Source organism: Colletotrichum chrysophilum, assembly GCF_026319265.1.
Source record: "Colletotrichum chrysophilum strain AFK26 chromosome Unknown scaffold_224, whole genome shotgun sequence".
Taxonomy (NCBI): domain Eukaryota; kingdom Fungi; phylum Ascomycota; class Sordariomycetes; order Glomerellales; family Glomerellaceae; genus Colletotrichum; species Colletotrichum chrysophilum.
The window spans coordinates 1-19221 of NW_026517511.1; the positions used below are offsets into that span (position 1 = coordinate 1).

The 19221-nt window shown below is 55.3% G+C and overlaps 4 protein-coding genes across 4 annotated transcripts; 1 reads left to right on the plus strand and 3 right to left on the minus strand.

The window, feature by feature from the left end:
* Positions 1 to 468: 468 nt before the first annotated feature.
* On the plus strand, positions 469 to 1389 carry COL26b_013353 (uncharacterized protein; the record flags this gene model as incomplete). Its single annotated transcript, XM_053185972.1, has 1 exon — positions 469 to 1389. The coding sequence occupies one exon, from the start codon at positions 469 to 471 to the stop codon at positions 1387 to 1389; it is 921 nt and encodes a 306-aa protein (XP_053030072.1).
* Positions 1390 to 2045: 656 nt separating this feature from the next.
* COL26b_013354 (uncharacterized protein) lies at positions 2046 to 3800 on the minus strand (the record flags this gene model as incomplete). Its single annotated transcript, XM_053185973.1, has 1 exon — positions 2046 to 3800. One exon carries the CDS (start codon positions 3798 to 3800, stop codon positions 2046 to 2048), a length of 1755 nt encoding a protein of 584 aa, XP_053030073.1.
* Positions 3801 to 4822: 1022 nt separating this feature from the next.
* Positions 4823 to 6578, minus strand: COL26b_013355 (uncharacterized protein; the record flags this gene model as incomplete). The annotated part of the gene is made up of 2 exons (XM_053185974.1): positions 4823 to 6299; positions 6526 to 6578. The coding sequence occupies 2 exons, from the start codon at positions 6576 to 6578 to the stop codon at positions 4823 to 4825; spliced, it is 1530 nt and encodes a 509-aa protein (XP_053030074.1).
* Positions 6579 to 8351: 1773 nt separating this feature from the next.
* COL26b_013356 (uncharacterized protein) lies at positions 8352 to 11531 on the minus strand (the record flags this gene model as incomplete). The annotated part of the gene is made up of 2 exons (XM_053185975.1): positions 8352 to 11151; positions 11260 to 11531. 2 exons carry the CDS (start codon positions 11529 to 11531, stop codon positions 8352 to 8354), a joined length of 3072 nt encoding a protein of 1023 aa, XP_053030075.1.
* Positions 11532 to 19221: the final 7690 nt, after the last annotated feature.

Consider the following 19221-nt stretch of genomic DNA (forward strand, 5'->3'; position numbering starts at 1 on the left):
TTCTGCTTGATTGAGGGATTTCCTCCTATCCAGGTCCGAGCGGGGTTCTGTCTTGTATTTACCCATCATCACCGGTTCTTGCATATTATTCAATGCATTTCTAGCATCCCTTTATCCAGACACAGTCGTTAATCCAACATAAACATCATGTCGACCGGGCCTTTCAATCCTGCTGCAGTCAATTCATACCCCGGTTCAAAAGTCAGGCAGACACTCAGCGACATTGATATTGCGGAAAACATAGGCTTTGGCCATGCATTCCACCCACCCTCCGGAATCGCAATCCGCATCCGGACTGGCCGCATCGCCGCAAACCCTCCGAGACACAACAAATGCCTCCACCAGGACTACGCCGTCCCCGTTTGAACCCACGTCCTTTCTTCTTTTTCCTCTCCCCCTCCGCCTCTCATTCTCTCCCAAACACCTCTCCGAGAGACTTCTTTTCGAAGTCGCCCGATAACCTACACAATGTCCGCCCCAACACCAGACCCGACCCCGGCCCCGGTCCCCCCCGCCGCCCTCGAGGCCGACCCGGCCCCCACAACCGGGACCCCCGCCGCCGACCCGAACACCGACGACCCCGACAACTCCGACTCCGACTCCTCCCTCGGCGTCGAGCTCCAATCCTCCACCGCCTCCCTGCGCTCTTCCATCCTCCAGTACCGCCACGAGAACGGGCGCACCTACCACGCCTACAAAGACGGGGCCTACCTCATCCCCAACGACGAGACCGAGTCCGACCGCCTCGACCTGCAGCACCATCTCTTCCTGCTCACCCTCGACGAGCGCCTGCACCTCGCGCCTCTCGACCCCGCCAAGCCGCCGCAGCGCGTGCTCGACATCGGCACCGGCACCGGCATCTGGGCCGCCGACTTTGGCGACCTGCACCCGTCCGCGACCATCATCGGCGTCGACCTCTCGCCCATCCAGCCGGCCTTCGTCCCGCCCAACGTGCACTTCCAGATCGACGACATCGAGGAGGAGCCGTGGACGTTCTCGCAGAAGTTCGACTTTGTGTACTCGCGCATGATGACCTCGGCGATTGCGGACTTTCCGAAAATGTTCCGCCAGTCGTTCGAGAACCTGAACCCCGGCGGGTGGATCGAGGTCACGGACATCACGCCGATTACGTCGGACGACGGCACGCTGACGGAGGAGACGGCGCTGTGGCGGTGGAGCGATCAGCTGCTCAAGGGCACGCAGGCGGTGGGGCGGTCGTTTGACGGCGCGAAGCTGTATAAGAAGCAGCTTGAGGAGGCAGGGTTTGTGAATGTGAGGGAGGTGGTGTTTAAGTGGCCGCAGAATAGGTGGCCTAGGGATCCGAGATACAAGGAGCTTGGTGAGTCGTCGATTGGAGGAGGCCCTTTTTACGGTGAGATTCTGGTGTAAATGACTGACTATGTTCGGGGCAGGTTTGTGGACACTCGAGAACATCACTTCGGGACTGGAGGCATTGAGTGTGGCGGTATATACCCGCGTTCTTGGGTGGAGTAAGGAGAGTGTGGACGTTTTTCTGGCGGAGGTGAGGAAGGATATGAAGAACACTGCGATTCATTCGTACTGGCCCATGTGAGTGACCCTACTGTTTGTTCAGCTGGTGCGGAACGTTTGCAGACTGACCCTGGTTATAGTTACGTTGTTTACGGACAGAAGCCAGAGTGAGGTCATTGTGGCCTGTTGGGTGAACAATGAAGACTTTGTAATACGAAGTATACCCTACCTAGTAGCATTTCAGATCATATCAATATCTACAGCATCAGCATCGGACTCTGAGGACTTCCTATTTACTGCGGGTCTTCTCGCCAACTTTGACCGTTTCGAATTTTCTTGTTCGAAGGCAGAAGTCCACCCACGTGGTGAGCCACTGAATAGGAGCCCATAAAGTTCCAGTCCTGGTTAAAGAATCGAATATCAAGGTACTCACAGCGAGATTAATAAAGATGAGTCAAGTGCGTTTGTACAGCTATGTATCCTCCAATATGTACAAGGAAATTACACTACTCAGCGAGATTACTCCTCTACTGCAGATACTCCCGCTTCACCACCTAGTAAACAGGCATCTTGAATGCATCAAACGTGTACTTCCAGGTATCAATTGACGCCTGGTCATACACACAGCTGAACCCGGCGCCGTTATCCGTCCACAGCGGGCGCTGCGGCCACCTGCACAGCTCACCGATCCCCTCCCCGGTGCTGTTCAGCGTGTCCGGCGCAGCCCCCTTCTCAACCCAGTCAATCACCGTCTGCAGCGTCGTCTGCGGCCACCCACCGCCCGGCTGGTGCGAGTTCGCCCCGCAGTGCGCGCCACCAGGCACCAGGTACAGCCGGTAGAACTCGTCCATCGCCGCGGAGCTCTCGTTGAAGCCCTGGCCCGGGAACATGATGCTGCGCACGGATTCGTAGTAGTGCACCGACGACGCCGCGGGGATGGAGTCGTCCTGCTCGCCGTGGACGTGCAGGATCTTGCTGCCGGCGGTCTGGAACGCGGAGAGATCCGGGTGCGTCGTCTGCAGGGAGTCGGCGTACTTGTTCATGCCGTAGAGCATCCAGTCGCGGAGGGTGTCGGCGGTGACGTTGGTCAGGGACTCGAGGGTCGAGGTGTCGCGCAGCTGGAGGTAGCGCGCGACCCATTCGCCGCCGAGGCCGGAGATGCTTACGCCCCAGGTGTTGGTCGCGGAGTCGAACTTGGCGTTGGCGTCGGTGAAGGCGGAGCCGGGCTGGTAGTTGAGGTAGACGCGCTTGCCCTGCGAGTCGATGAGGCCGTCGTAGTACTGCTTGACGAGGGCGGCACCCTGGGCGGAGACGGTGCCGTTCTGGGCGGGGCCCGGGTTGGAGGGCGGGCCCTGGCGCTTGGCGAGGTCGCCGAAGCCGCCGGTGCCGCTGCCGGAGGTGGCCTCGCAGGAGTACGCCTGGCCGACGGTGGTGTTGAAGTCGAAGGTCATCTTGCAGAGGTCGGAGCGGGCGATGACGCCGTCGGTCTTGCCGTCGAGGGGGTCGCAGGCGGCGATGGTGAGGTTGAGGATCTTCTCCAGCTCGCACGACGGCGGAAAGTAGTTGGCGGTGGTCTCCATGACGTTTGCAGTGAGGTGGTTGACCTGCTGCTGGCCGTAGCGGAAGGCGGGGGCGCCGGCAACGACGCCGTCGAACTGGTCGCCGAAGCGCTGGGCCTGGCTCCAGCCCTCGCGGCCGCCCTCGGAGCAGCCCTGGTAGTAGGAGTAGAGCTTTGTCTCGGCGGGGACGGCGAAGAAGTTGCGGGCGAACTGCTTGCCGAGGACGGCGAGCTCGTTGTGGGCCTGGTAGCCGAACATGTAGACGGACTGCCAGTTGATGGTGCCGTTGGCGGCGAGGAAGACGGCGTCCCACTGGGTGTTGAAGTCGCCGAAGCCGCCGTCGGTGATGCCGGAGACGGCGCCGGCGATGATGCCGGTGGGGATGTACTGGGAGCCGGAGTTGATGGCGAGGCCGCCGCCACCGGTGGAGACGTAGCGGTTCTGGAAGGCGTCCGGGGCGGGTACCCAGTAGGTTACGTGGACGACGTCGTTGGCGAGGCCGTCGTGGGAGTAGGCGAAGGTGACGTTGCAGTAGTCGATGGTGGCGGAGGGGTACCACTCCGAGGAGACATTGGCGCCGGTGACGACGGCGGTCTGGACGGAGGCGGAGTCGATGGTAACGCCGGGGATAGTGCCCGCGGCGGGGAGGGCCTGCTGGGCGTGCTCCGTGGTGCAGACATCTTGCAGGGTTGCCGCGTAGACGACGGCCGGTGCGATGGCCGCCGCGAGGGCCCGAAAAGAGGAGGACATGTTGGGCAGTGTGGCCTGGATGAGGTCTGGTAGGGAGGTTGTCTGGCTACCAGAGGCAAGAGAGAGAAGGGAAGTGAGAGGCTGAAGTCAAGAGATATTCAAGACGGTGATGGTGGCAGAGGCGAGGCGTTTATATCTGTATGTCTCACCTCAACCGGCAGCCGTGTACAGACCACCGGGAATTCCGAAGTGCTCGCCATGGCACTGGATATTTTTCCCTATTTCGATCGTCCCTTAAATCTCGGCGAATTCTGCACCCCAACTGACGCGCATTACGACGTCGGGACCCGAGTGCTGCGGCCGTGTCTGAACTTTTCGGCACGCCGCTGTCTAGGAGGTGTAGTGCGATGCGGGCCAAGTGCGAGGTCCCTTTGCATTGAACTTCCTTTGCCATGTGTTTATGGTAGGTCGTGTTGGGGGCGGCGATCGGCTGGGTTTAATAGTCCTCGGGTTAGCCCCACTGTGGGCCCGGACCGAACGCGCGGGATCCAATTTAGCGTGAGTCGGACTGGCCCCACCCGTCCCCGCCCCGCCCCGTCGTCTCATCCCGGCCGACTGGGACCGTCTGGAGATGCGTCGGGGTGTCATCGCGTGTTTGCTGCTGATGGAAATGTTTGGACGATTCATCATCGCCGTTTGACCGAGCGGTCGGAGGTCAAGAAGATGCGTAACGCTCGGCCGAGGGCTCGAGGTTGGTGGTGTCTTTGAGTGTAAGAACGTAGCATCGGGAGAAGCCCGGAGCAAAGGTCGCCAAGAAACAGAAAACATTCAGGAACAACCCGACGAGCGCCTTGTGGGGTCCGTTCACATCTCGCATCCCACCGGGCTGATCTAGATTTTAGACTTAAATCGACTATGGAGCTCCGGGGGACCTTGCAAGTTGTGGCCCTCTGGGGTGCTTCTGCTGCTGCAACCAACAGACGGTACCTGCATGCACATCACCCGATTATGCACGTCTTATGCCTCTACTGCTACAATGACAATGGGGAATCTTTGAAAAACTACAGTATCGCTAAGAAAAACTACACGTACAAAGGCTTCGAACATCTCATACATGGCAGATCCGGCACCACCACCTGGCCAGGCTTCTGGTCCAGGAGGTACTCCGTCTGGTCGTGAACCACCCCGTCCGCATCCTTCTTCAGGAAATGCACAGTCCTCCGATACGACGTCGTGCCGTCTTCGTTCTTAATCACGTCAAGCTCGTGCTCTATCGGCGCCCCAATCAACCTCTTTTCCTCCGGCGGGAACGACAGCTTCGCCATCGCCACGGGATTCCGCTCCAACACGCCGTCATCCAGCAACACGCCGTGCTCAATCTCCGCGCCGCGCCTCCCGACGCGATACAGCGTGCCGACATCCAACAACGCCTCCTTCGGCGCGGGAATCTTCGTCATCAGGTCAATCGCCTCCAACCTCGTCTGCAAATCCCGGCACTTGATGGACACAAACCCCATCATCGACAGGAAGCCCTGCTCAAACGTAAAGCTCGCCCGCGGCCGCTCGCTCGGGAACGCGACTTTCATCTCCGCCGCCTGCTTCGCCAGCGCCACGATCCGCCGGAAACTGTCCGCCCACTCGTCGTACCGCATCTCGCCCTCGCCGTCGATCGTGTTGACCTGTATCCGCGCCATCTCCGCCTTGATCTTCATCCCGCACAGCGCCATCTTCTTCGAGCTCTCCTGCGGCGGCACCGTCGCGTCCAGCTCGCACACTTTCCCGTGGAACTCCTGCAGCCGCGTCTGCAGCGGCTGCTTGCCGCTCTCGTCGCCCTTCGCCAGCAGCTCGATCGCGTGCACCGTGATGTCGTCGATCGCGCTCTGCGCTTCTTCGACGCTCTCGAAGCGCGGCGGCATCGGCGCCTCGAACCCGATCAGCCCCGGCACGAGCGCGTCCTCGGAGGGCTTCGCGCCCAGGAAGAACGAGATGAAGCTCAGCCGCCGGAAGATGGGCATGACGTACTCGCGCGCCCACGACTGGCAGCCGACCTTGTTCAGGATCAGAATGCCGTGCTTGCAGTGGCGCAGCGCGGCCTCGACGTCGCCCTGGAGGTACTCGACGCATACGAATAGCACGCACACGAGCAGCATGAGCTGCTCGTCCTGGGTGCCCTTGATGCGCTCGATGGCGGCGCTGTAGTGGCTAATCGCGAAGGCGTTGCCCTTCTTCTGGCGGGTGACGCGCTCGCCCTCGTGGAAGTCCTCGTACAGCGAGCTGATGGCGAGCACGGCGTGGCGGACGGCGGGCTCGAAGTGGGAGAACTGGACGACGAGGTGCGTCCAGAAGTATGAGTCCGTCGGGCCCGAGAGGACGGGCCCGACCATGTGCGAGAAGAACTGGAAGGCGCGGCCTTCACGCTGGTCGTGGGCCGTGAGCTGCTGCGGGCGGTACCAGGCGAGGCCGTGTTCGATGGTCGGCTCGTAGCCGGCGCACTGGCGGCCGGAGGATGTGCAGCGCACGCATTTCGGCTTGGCCTCGTCGCATTTCACCTTGCGGGCTCTGTGCGGGAGAAGGGCGCCTGGGTTAGTTTTCTTGGTCTTGTTTCCATTGTGGGCTTGTGGGATCGTGATATGGGTTTGACGAGGTGATTATGTGAACACTGATTCGATGTCGGGACGAAATGAAAGGAAGAACGGGAGGGGTGTGAGAGGACGGAGAAGAAGAAGGGCATTGGCAGTAAAGTTCAGATAAGGGAGCGGCGGCAGCTTTCGAGGGGAAAACCCACTTGCATGTCCGGCAGCCCGTCTTGACCTTTGGACTGCCCTTCCGGGGCGGCATGATTTATCGGGCGTAGCGATATTGAGACGGGCGCCGTGTTGGATGAGGTTTCGCTTCCTTTGGACGACTGATGTGCCTTGTTCCAGCGGTTCAATGACTGGAAACCGGCGCCGAGGCCCCCTCGAAGATCGTGGGAGAGTCTCCAGAGTGGGGCGAGACCGAAACGTTTTTTTTGGTGGCGGTCGGGGGAGTGAATCAAATCTGTAATTGGCGTCACTCTGACCTCTCTCTGCTGTTCTCAATTGACTATTGCCGTCGGGTTGCTGTAGACTCCCGAATTCCTTTACCGACAATCTCCTGATTGTCCAAGACTGGGCAAGGCAGGTAGGGTTGTACGATGGGCTAGAAGCAAGAACACTTGGCGCCTTCAAGGGATTAGCCTCAGATGGAACAGCGAATCTGACAGGAAAGAGGGGCAAGAACGAGCTGCAACGGCCGGCGGGATGGGTAAAGGAGGAGAGAGAAGAGCACTCTGTCGTTGGGGGAGATTGAGTAAGAGGACAAGAAGGTTCGAAAATCCTGCCAGTTCAAGGGGGCCGCAACGGAACAGACGGGGGCATGGTGCAAGTCTTATGTTTGTCTTTATGGGGCAAATGCGAGCTCGCTCAGCCAGTGAGACGCGTAAGAGCTTCCTGTTAAGGGGCGGGCGCGCATCGTGGCACCGTCGGCACTAGCCGGGGGGCCTATTAGCTATTCGTGCTAAGGTATTTAGGTGGAGGATCAGATAGACAGATTCAGGTGCGGGGAGGGCTGCTGCAGATCCCTGCCGGGCTTCTTCTTTGAGACTTTTTGAACTTATCGCCGACCGAAACCGAAGGGCAGAACGGCCCCCTTTTTTTGTCCGCGCCGTACATACAGCGACTCAACGAGAACTATGGCTGGGCCGGGGCCACCAGTCGCCGTCTGCTCGCCTCCTGAAGCGGAAGGTCGGATCATCGGACGAAGGTTTTACGGTTGTTCTGGCTCGGAGGAAGGCAGCCATTATTAAGCTTTAACCTACGCAGATTGGCCCGCCCTGTCTGCCCTGTCTGCCGGCTTGCCGGGATGTGGGTGTCGGGGATGCCGAGCCCCGGGGCCGGTGAGCAAGAAGCGGGGGACGCACTGCACGCGGTGCCTAGCGACTGCGACTTTCTGTTTCCTTCGATCGACCTTCCGATCTTGTTCATGGGGTTGAGTGAAATTTGACGACATTTAAAGGTGATTGTGACTGTGTACGTGGGTCCTTTGGCCTTATATGATGTCATGCGCGGTTCTTGACCCCCAGCTGCAAATGTTGTGGGGGCTAGAACGCGACATCTCAATGATGGAAGAATTGGGTGTAAAGGTTGTGGGATAATCAGAGTTCCAAGTCCCTATAATCCGTTCGGCCTCTTAATCGAAAGACATTGATACTGCGGCCGTGTTGTTTGCGGTTCTGGAGGCAAAGGAATCTTGAAGGCCTTATGATCAGGAATTATGTAGAGCTGCGTCGAAATCATCATCAGGATCAAATGTTTAAACATTCCATAATGTAAATTATGTGTACATAATTGTCAAATATCGTACTAGTTGGCATTATGGGTAACGGGCTCCTTCTCGAAATGTTGATCGTGATTCCTCACAATAAGCTTTGTGCCCCCGCGACGACGTATCACTCCAGCGACTAGGCTAACGAGAAAATATCAAAAACAAACAAACTAAATTGCAGGGAGGAAGAAAAAGTGAATAGACTAAATAAACGGAGAGAAAAAACCAATTAAAGACAACCAGTAATCAATGTCAGCCGGCAACCGCCTAGCTTGTAGAAAAGAGAGCATTGCTCAAGCACAGAATGACTGAATCGCCATTTGTCAGCCCGGATGTGGTGCACACAAGAGCAGCACCAGTCGCAAACGGCCCCAATGCCGTCACACAGAGCGGCAAGTCCACGGCCAGCGCCACCGCATCGTCGCCCGCGAGATCGAGACAGGCCTGCGGCAGCGTCGAGATACACGTGGCGCTGAGCGCATTCTCCAGGCAGGACACGATCGAGGAGCCCGTGGTCATCACGCTGATGGCCGTCGTGGCGAGGCACGTCGCGGCGTTGCCGACAGCGTACGCGCCGAGAGCTGCGGTACAGGCCGGGATCGCAGGGATCAGGGCCAGACCGTCAACGGTAGAGAGGGACTCGCACGGCGCCGGTACCGTGGCACAAACTGAAGGGGTAGCTGTCGGCGCTTGTGTCGGGCAGAGCGCGGGGTTGGTCACCGTGACGACAGAGGGAGCCAGGCCGAAGGCGAGTTGGAGACATTCGAAGACGCTTGAGCCCTGGGTGAGGGCGCTGATGGCGCCGGTTGAAAGACAGGTTGCGGCGGTGCCGACGGCGAAGGGGCCGAGGGCCGCGGTGCAGAGGGGGATGTCGGTGAGGAGGGCGAGGCCGTTGGAGGTTTGGAGGTTGACGCAGGCGTCGGGGAGGGTGGTTGGGCAGCTTGCGGCGAGGGCGTTGATGACGCAGTTTGCGATGCTCTGGCCGGTGGTTGTGAGGGAGATTGTGGTGGAGAGGCAGGTGAGGACGTTGCCGGCGGCATAGGGGCCGAGTTCGAGGGTGCAGGCGGCGATGATGGGAGCAAGGGCGAGGCCGTTGGTTGAGGAGAGCTGGGCGCAGGAGTCGGTGAGGGAGACGCTGCAGGCGGAGGCTGTGGCTGAGGATGTGACGAGGCAGCCTGTGAAGGTTGAGGATTGGGAGGTTTGTGTGGTTGGGGTTCCGGGGAGAGTGGTTGAGACGGAAGAGGATCCTGAACTAGACGATGATGGAGAGGAAGTCGTGGATGAGACACTGGCGATTGTCGAGGTTGGGATGAACGAGGAGGAGACTTCAGAGGTGGCGGAGGTCGGGGCAGTACTTGAAGCCGAAGTAGTATCCAGAGTAGAAGAAGCCTCAGACGTAGAAGAAGCTTCAGACGTGGAGACCTCAGAAGAGGAGGAAGCTTCAGAAGTGGAAGAGACTCCAGAAGTAGGAGAGACCTCGGAAGTAGAAGACACTGTAGAAGTTGAGACTGCCGCAGAGGTCGAGGGTGATTCCGAGGCAGACGAGGACTCAGAGGTTGCCGTAGTAGATGCCAAGGTATAGGTCGACGTATCGGTGCTTGACGAGGTAGTTGATGACGCTGCGACCGTTGGCACAAGGACAACGACGGCCCCAACAGTGCCACCTCCCGAAGGAAAGACAGTGGTAGTTGTAGTGACTGATCCATCATAGCCGCTCGTCAACGTCGAGTACGATATCAGACTCGGGTCTAGAATGACAACTGTTCCTGGTTGGCCGGAGACAGAGGGAGGAATGGTCGAGGTTAGGGTGACTGAACCAGTAAATGCGCTGGTCACTGTCGTGAAGCTTGCCGCCGCGAAAGTTAGTACGGTTGTGGGTTCCAGGACGACGATGGTTCCAGCGGTGTTGGTGCCTGTTGGGGGTATGGTGGAGGTTGAGGTTACTGTGCCGTCGTAGCCGCTGGTGATGGTGGTGTAAACAGCAGGCAAAACGGTAGAAGCGGGAGCTGAGGTTGTTGTTGCCGCGGGACTTGGGACAAAGATTATGGTTGCTCCTGGCTCTCCATTGGGGCCTGAAGGTAGGACCGAGGTTGAGGTAGTTGAGCCGGCGTACGTGCTGGTGAAAACTCCGCCAAGAACAAGGGCGGTAGTAGAGTACGCTGATGATGAACTTGGAACAGACTCGGCAAAGGTACCGGGTGCCGCGGTTGTGGGGGCCAGAACGATGACAGTGCCAGTGCCATCTTCTCTATTGGGCGGGATCGTAAAAGTTGCTGCCACACTGCCTGTGCCGGGGGCCGTTAGAGTGATGAATGGGCCAGTGAACTGACTAGCCGTTGTTGTCGGGTACAGAATAAGTTGGGTGCCAGTGGCATCAGTCCCAGCTGGCGCCAGAGAGAGCGTATTGGTGAAGGTGCCAGTCCAGACACCGCTTACAGTGGCAAAAGGACCAGTGAAGATGTCGGGGGCAGGAGTCAGGACGAGCTGCGTTCCGACAGTGTCCGTACCGGATGGAGGGAGAAGCAGAGTAGTGGGTGTCGTGTCGGTGTACGCCCCGGTCGCTGTCACGTACGGCCCAGTGAAGGAGGTGATCACGGGGCTGGGTGTCAGCACCAGTTGAGTTCCGACAGTATCGGTCCCAGACGGAGGCAGTGCCAGAGTAGTCGGTGTGGCGCCGGTGTAGGACCCCGAGATCGTGACATAAGGCCCGGTGAAAGACGGAGGAGTAGTCGCGGGGAGGAGGATCAGTTCGGTTCCAACTGAATCGGTGCCGGCGGGAGGCAAGATGAGAGTCGTCGGGACTGTACCGGTCCAAGCGCCAGTAAGTGTAGCAAATGGTCCAGTGAAGGTGGTAGTGGGAGGTGTGATGGTGGCAGGTTCGATGAGGTCCGTTCCGGTAGGGGCAGGTCTCGTGATGCCCCAGGGGTCACTATCACCGGCCTTGAATGGGCCCAGTCCCTCGTACCAGTTGGGATCGGCTGGAACGCAGGTGATCTTCGTTCCGTTGACGCCGTCTCCGAGAGGAGGAAAGACTAGAGTAGTGGGTTCGGAACCGGGAGGGCCATCTCTAAAGAGAGTGGTGCAGGGGCCTTCAAAGACCACAGATGGATGGCTGTTGGTTTGAGTAAGTAAAGGGTCACGTTGAAATAAGATGAGCGAAAAGCGGCTGACTTACAGAGTCGACGTGAACGTCGTGGTACTCTGGACAACGAAGTCGGACACAAGCACCGTAGGAGCGTTGGTCACAGATACAGCTGTGCCAGCAACATCGATGACAGTGTTGTAGCAGACGGCAGCGCTGAGATGTACGGGAACGTGGTCGACCACAACAACCTCCTGAGTGATTGCTCCTGTATTGTCAGCCGACGAGCAACCTTGAGCTCCGGATGCCAGCCAAGGCAGTGCGGATAAGGCGCCCAAAGTGACATGAGACCGCCGGGAACGCATGATGACAGTGATGGTATAATTGAAGATGGAAAGCGAATGTGACTGATTGTGACGATTTTAGAGTCGTCCAAGAAGATGATGACTGAACGAGTGTGCTTGGTTGTTTCTCTTCTGTAGACCCGGGCCCGAAGAAGACTTTTATGTCTCCTCAGATGGCGAGCCTCTTCCGCAAAGCTGATCTAGACATAGAAACAGCATTCCTGAAAATCAATCTTATCGAGGAAGGTTTACTGATGAGCCCACATTGGTAATTGAAGTCGTGGGCAGGAACGCATGCAGTCGATAGGATTCATGAAGAGTGGGTACCGCCGAATCAGCATCAACGTACTTGGTCCACAGACAACATGCTCTCCCACACATGACTTAGGTGTCCACCATGGAATAATACACCTTGAGGTTATTCTGATGTTCCGCTTTCAGCCATAAACAATTGAACTTGAGTGAACCAGCTGAAGAAGCTACAGGCATTGAACGGAATGGGCCAAGATTCGGTGATCTTGTTGAATTTCCCGTCTACTTTCGAGTCAGTAATCTCGCCTTCAAGATGCCCAATGGTACGATGTTCAATATTGTGATGCACGCAAACGGCTTTTGGATCATTCAGATTTCCTTCTTCACGAGGAGAATTTGATTTGATTGCTGGAAAAGATGAGGGAAGCTCCCAGCAGCACCAAAGCATGGAAAAGCTAAGATTTGAACTGAGTCATGCTTTTTGCCCACAAGATGTTTTCTTCGACATTTTGATCAAGAACTGATGTTGAGTGAAAGTGGAAAGAGCCACTTCCACGGAGTATATAATGAACGCGAGCGTGGTCACCCCATCACACTGCTTCTTCTCTCGTTATCCCCAACCTCCCTGACATCTTCAGTATTACTCACCGTCACTCGTTCAAAACTCCCATCATGCGGTCCATCCCTTTGGCTTTGTTGTTCCCTGTGGCCCTCGCGGCCCCTCGCGCAAGCCCGAACGAACAGGGCTGTGAGCTTACAATGACCTCGATTCCCGCAATCACACACACGTTTCTCGCCCCAACGAAGACGTTCGTGGTCAACGCGGCCCAGAGTGACGGGTGCCAGTTGCCTCCTCTTATACCGTCTACAGTGCAGTCCTCTCCCGCAGGCCCAGCCACCACCGGCCAACCCAGCACCAAGGGGCTCCCAGGCACCTGCCAGGGCCCGCAATGCCAATCAGTCAACAGCTCTACCGATGAGGCCGTTGACAGTGTTGCGCAGACTTCTCCCTGCACAAACTGCGTCGACCACCCGGCCACTCAACCGACAGATGTCCCCGGCCAGAATGCTCTTCCCTCTCCGCTGCTTACTGGTGCAGGGGATGAGGGCCACCGCCAGGGTCCAACGACTCACCCCACCAACATCCACTCCGGTACTTCCAGCCCACATTCTTCTTCCGGAGCTGTGGGGCCACCTAAGAGTCCCGGACAGGACGGCACAGATGGAGACGCATCTGTACGACCTACGCAGGGTTTCTCCATTGGTGCGGGTCCGTCCATCGGAATCGAAAAGACGAGTCAGCCAACATCGGCATCTGGCGTTGCCAATGCCCTCGCGACCAAACCCTCTGTGGCTGGATCTGAACCGGGTTCCGCTACAAGCAACACTACGGTTTATCACAACCTTTTTTCGTCCTCCGTCGAGACTTCGGTCTGGTCGACGTCTGCCAGAGGCAATCTGAGCCAGCCTGAGCCAACTCGCGTCCAAGTCTCCTCCGCCTCTCATGGAATCGTCAAGCTCTGGAACGTACATGTCCTGCTGTGCTCGGGCGTACTCATATTGGCCGGTACACTGGTTTAATCAATAAGACCTCTTCTGCAAAGCCTTCATCATAACATCGAATCAAATGAACGGGTCGCTGGATTTTGTTGTTCGTCCATCTCAAGGCGGGGGAAACACATTTTGTAATGCATTATTCGCCTATCATCCATTTCTTTCGTAATAGTGTCAAATAATATGCCGCATTTTCTTCGCCGTGTGTGCCACGTCTTTAATATCTCTACAACGAGGAAAACATCGCCAAAGGTCTCTACCCTGAGCCTTCCCTATTCGATGCATTATATCCAATGGTTGGAGTTAATGCTTGATCGTGTCCTCAATGCCGGCTCAATTACCATCATCTCCCTACCTTTTGTGACATTGATCTTAGCCGAATAGAGACATCTCCCAGCATCATGGGTGGGGCGATATCCAACTTTGCATACATGTAGATTCTTAAGGAAACGGGTCCATTTCATCACCATCCCCCTTGCTCTACGTCCACCTCATCCCCCAGTCATTTTCCTGCTCGAGCAAAACAATCTCAGAAGCTCTTGGTACATGATCATATCAACTCCGAGTTCTTCTCCGGATATCGGTACTGTCAGCACCACTGGCCCCCAATCCCTTCGAGCCCGGTGGAGACAGAGAAGCTGTCAGCTGCGAAGCTCAAGACATGTCTTAGCAGCTAGAGCTGAAGTAGCAGGGCTTAGGAGACCGTTGCACTTGAGCTAGAGCCACCTGAGTGTGAATGTTTAGCCGAGCTAGGCTAGTAGCCGTCGTTTAGCTGGATGGGTTAGCGCCTCATTAGCGCCAGTCTGGGTTGGTCCAAATACACGAGCACAAGCAGATCAAGTTCCCGATTCCGGACTAGATCATGGGCAAAATAATAGGAGTGGAGACCGCTGCGGGACCAAACCAATGCCCCGGTCTCTGCTCGGTAGAGCAATAGCCGAAGCTGAAAGATGGATGTCTTGAAGCTCAGCTGCCCAGGCACGACTGCTCTCGGACTACGGAGAGATGTCTATGATCACTGGAAATCGCAGTCTCAGTGGTTCTGTCTGTGGAGAATGGAAGTGAGGAGGAAACGGAAATCTCACGATACAATACCTCTCACTGTTGGCACAGGCAAACAGCAACTCACAAGCTTTCACGCGTAGGTAGAGTTGATATCAAATGTTGGCTCGTTCCTCCAAAGATCATGCATCCAATTATATATGTCAGCCGTCAGTACCTTAAGCATATGTCAAAAACATCGCTCTCGAACAAAACGTCGTCCGGTGACTTTAGTGAGTTACGAGGTCTCAAGTTTTATTTGCGGACCTGTACGCACCTGTACCGCATCGGTAGTGGGAGGGTAGGTTATGAGCATGTATCGAAAATCAACTGAAGCCCATTCTGCAATGCCTCTATCATTTATTGCACTCTGTCGCTGCTCACCTATTTTCTGAGGTTGGCGCCAAGTGTGAACCGGAGATCACGGTTAGGTCTGGCTTACGATGCTTCTGGACATCTGTCCTGGGCCTGATATTCACTCGATATTAATTCAACTAGATGCCAAAAGCTCCTTTGGGTGATCTTTCAACTCATAAACATCAAACCTTCTGCTGCAGAGAGGACCGGAAGGGTGCCTTCTGACTCGACATCGTGGGCACGGGTTGCCAGATGCGCCAAGTCGCAATGTGGGCGGGCTGTAGTTGTGGAGCGTCGATGCGCAGCATACCGACAAGTGTCCAAAAACGGCAGTGTTATCGTGGGCTCCCAGGATATTGTGATACTAGCGACTTCACAATTACTTTACTGCGACGTGTATGGCTTGGAGCCGTGGGCTGTCATCATTTCTCGGCCGAGTCCATTGCAGCCTAGATAGGCTGGCCTCGATGATCTCTGACTTCTATGCACGCATGCAACGTGAAGAATACAAAAGGCTAATGATTTGAATAAATAGTCATATTCGCTTTCTTCTCGAACGGCAGCCCGAGGTGTTTGAACTGAAGGGTGACATTCCTAACGGAATTTCTCGTACAGCCAAGCTATACAAACCTCACTGTGCTATATGCGGCAATGAAAGATACATCACCTAACCAGGAAACTCGAACGGGGTATCTTCCATAGCGTCCCTTGTGTTAATGCGCAGAAGGGCCTCCATATTCGGATCTTTGAGTGCATTACAGTCGTCATTATGCTTCTTGCGATCCTTTCCAGCTTTCATACACTCCTGCCGAGTCTTTCAGCACGACTGTCGTCCCAAGGAATTGAATATGCTGCCGGGGACTTACCTTTCCGCAATAGAAGTACCAGGGACAGCTATCGCACTGTTTCATTCTCTTCCCTTCATTACCACAGGCATAGCATCGTTTTGTCACGCCTTCTTCGTCCAGCGTTTCCCAGTAATCACAGAGGGCCTTGTTCATACTGAGCACCCGATCCAGCTTGAATGGAAATGCCTGATGAAGTCAATAGATGAACCATGTCTCGGCTCCTTGATCTTCTCAAGGGCTCTTGGCAGGGCCCACTCACATGGCAAGTCTTTAAATCCGCAACCCGGACACCCTTCGTGCCATCCACAAAGTTGACCCTCTTTGCATACACCACCGCGATGGTATATCCAACCTTGAACTGACTCGGCGTGAAGCGAAGACCTTTGCTGAGGTCAAATCCAATGATGAAATTGTCTCCGTTGCGATCATGGCAGACTAGACAGAACGGATTACCAGCCGATGTAGACGCGGCATCAATCTCGGCGAGAAGGCACCACGTCTCCCCCTCCTCATAGATGGGCTGGCCGAGGTGGTATTCTGATTGTAACTGAGCGAAGGCTGGAAAGAAGTAGGTATCGGTAAAGCTGGCGGGTGGCTCGAAGTCCATATCCCCTGCATCGCTCACCGGAGCGGGGCTCGATGTCGTGGAGTCGGACATGATTATGGAGATCTTTACCGAGAACTGCAGTGCCGGGGTTAAGTGAGATGTGAGATGAGAGAAAGTCGTCCAAGATTCTTGGAAGACAGGAAGAGAGGGGTCAGCCCTCACCTGTGGCGTCTCTGGCGGCGTTGCACAGGATCCCAAGCTTGTGGCGTTCGTCGAACAGGTTGTAATCACATCAGCAATGGACTCCAGGAAAGATGGAATATGAGCTTGGCATGTTTCTAAGAGCTTAAGATGAAAGCCTCAGCCCGTATGATTGCAAATTGGTTGGTGCCTGTGGAGACAGCCGCATGCGGTGGAACGGCGCTTCTCATCCCCTTGCATTCTTGGGACTGTCGGCCGGAAGAGGATTGGGGTGGTTTACCAGCTGAACACGTCTTGGCCGAGAGGGGTCGAGCGGCTTCAGATGAGTCAGCGCCAACCCGATTCCCCATCACCAAGACTACGAGTAATGGTGCCCTCTCGGCAATTGATTAGGTATGCATGAAGAAATACAGAATCTGGAATTTAAGAAAACAGAAAAACTTCAGATTTATTATGTGCTTTGTTCTAGCCAGTCTCTTGAATGCATCAACTGACGCTTACAAAGACGTACATGTATTCCCACAAAGCATGTTTCACCAAGATTGCTTGCTGCCCTTCTCATGATCTGAAATTGAAAAGCAGACATGCTATGAGCTTTTGAATCATGATGTTCCCGCATCACTGGTTTGGCGGGACCTCTGTCCGTTGCTGTCCCCGCCTTCCATGCCATTCCTGTTGTCATGATTGTCTTGCCCATTGTAACTCTGTTCTCCTTCCTGTGCCATAGAAGACTGATTCATTCTGTCACTACCGGCTTCGTTAGAATTATAAGTGCCTGAATAGTTCAATTCGGATCGTCCTTGAAAGCCCCGGAGCAAACTCAACCAAGGGAGCCATGCAATCAGATACCTGACAGGTCTTCCTCTACTTTTAGCGAAACCATCCGCTTCTCCAGAGTCATGCCTGAAGGTAGACTTGCGTCTCATTGCAGGAGAAAAAAGTAGAAACATGTCCCTGACATGCATTGTGCGCGCAGGGAGCGGTGTTGGAGGCGCAGAAAGGGACGGGTCAATGTCGTCGGGTGATCGCCAAGTTTCCAGAAGGAGATAACAGGTTAGCACAAAACCGAAAGCGCCAATCAGCAGAGGAAGCAGCTGTGCTGGAAGGCTAATCTCATTGTCATGGCCCGCGCCTCCCAGGACCGGAGCAACATGGTTGAAATTAAGGGTGCATTCGACGAGTACCATCGAGTAGAGTAAGAAGGCGAGGTTGAGCCAGCGGAGCCATCGAAAAATGGTTTCTAATCTGTTCCATAGACATCAGCATGGCTCCATTGGCTCTTTCAGGCGGATCATAAATGCGCACTAACTCTCCGTACTTGAAGCCTGTCGCAAAGTGCAGGCGTGTAGTCTCAGCCCACCGCCTTTCCCTGTACAAATGCAGCATTTTCCCCAGCCGTGCCCAAGCTGCGATAACGGAGGCGAGGAGCATGATGCCGTAATAGACAATGCATCCTATACACATTATAATGTAAAAGATGCGGATTCCACCATCAGCTCGAACTTTGGCAAACATGAAGGTATACAAGGTCGCGCATTCCGGCGGGTTTGGTTCCTCGACGATTTCTTGCTCCGTACCTGGGTGCACAAGCCCATCGGTGACGCCGAACATCCAAAACCATGGCCCAAAAGCGCTTATCATTAGGCTGACAATAAGCCTCGAGTGTGTTCCGAAACCACCAAAGAAGCGGATCCCTTGAGGTCCGTTGTCAAAGTACTGCCGCGTCCGATATCCCCAGATGCTGAGGGTTCCGAAGAGAAAGCCGCCGCTGAGATGCATTAGGACTAGTCTATCGATACTAGTGAGCATGCTATTGGCGCTGCACTTTATCATGGCGATCAGGATCACCAGTAAGAAGATGTTGTTAGTGTCAGATGCGCCGGCAATATCGGAGGGTAGAAGCGTGTTTGCGATGTAAGCATTGGCCCAGGCAAAATAGATGCCAAGTCGGACCCCAAAGCCATAGAAGTCCGCTGCGCCATCAGTCTCGCATTCGAAAGAATCATTAGCTCGGGCAAGCAGCCCCGAGTGGGCTTGGGTGGTCGGCATTAGGAGGGAAATAAGGGCTTCGACGTCGAGAAGGGGTTAGAATCGTAACAGATCGGCATCAGCATCAAGGCAGCATCGAGGGAAGCCTCAGAGATTTAGAAGAAACAAAAGAGAAGAAAGGATAAGACGCAAATAACAATGCAGATATACTTATATTGCTCGCCTTGGTCTATGTAAATACGTATCTAGTTTCGAACTCATCGGCTTCACAGTAAGATTGCCACCTGATGACACTTTGCGTCTTGTTAGAGGGAGGAATAAACATTTATTGATGGTTCGAGTCCTTGAATATCTCCATGATAGGGTGGTTGTAAGGCAAGACTAGCAAATGATCATTGCAGCAGTTGCACCCTCGCCAAGTCTGACATTGCTGATCGCTTACGTTGCATACGGACCCCAACGGTGGACAAGATCTCACCCTCCCATCTGGTTGGTCGATTATAACACACCAACTTCTAAATTGTCTGTACTACCTGTGACGTAAGATCTGGAATATCCAGCGATGGACTGCAGATATGTGGCTTGCAGCTGAAGTGACAAATTGTTTTGTATCGGTATGATGAATTCGCTGTAAGGGTGGGCCCCGGCCCATCAGTCGCTACGTAAATTGTCATGAAAACATATACTCCTCTGGAAGGCATCGAACAAGGTTATGAGAGTTCTGAGTGGGAATTCAGATTTCATAAGATGTTAATTCGTCACAGGTCGGGCAGCGTAGGTTTCATCATATTGGTCAATTTCAGACGGCTGGCGTTATTTGTTTTCTGAGGACCATGATTTTGAATAAACAAATCAAGGTATCTTCTACGCCAGGTAGGCCTACTCATGTCTGCTTTCGGTTCCCATCGTCAGCGTGGCGGTA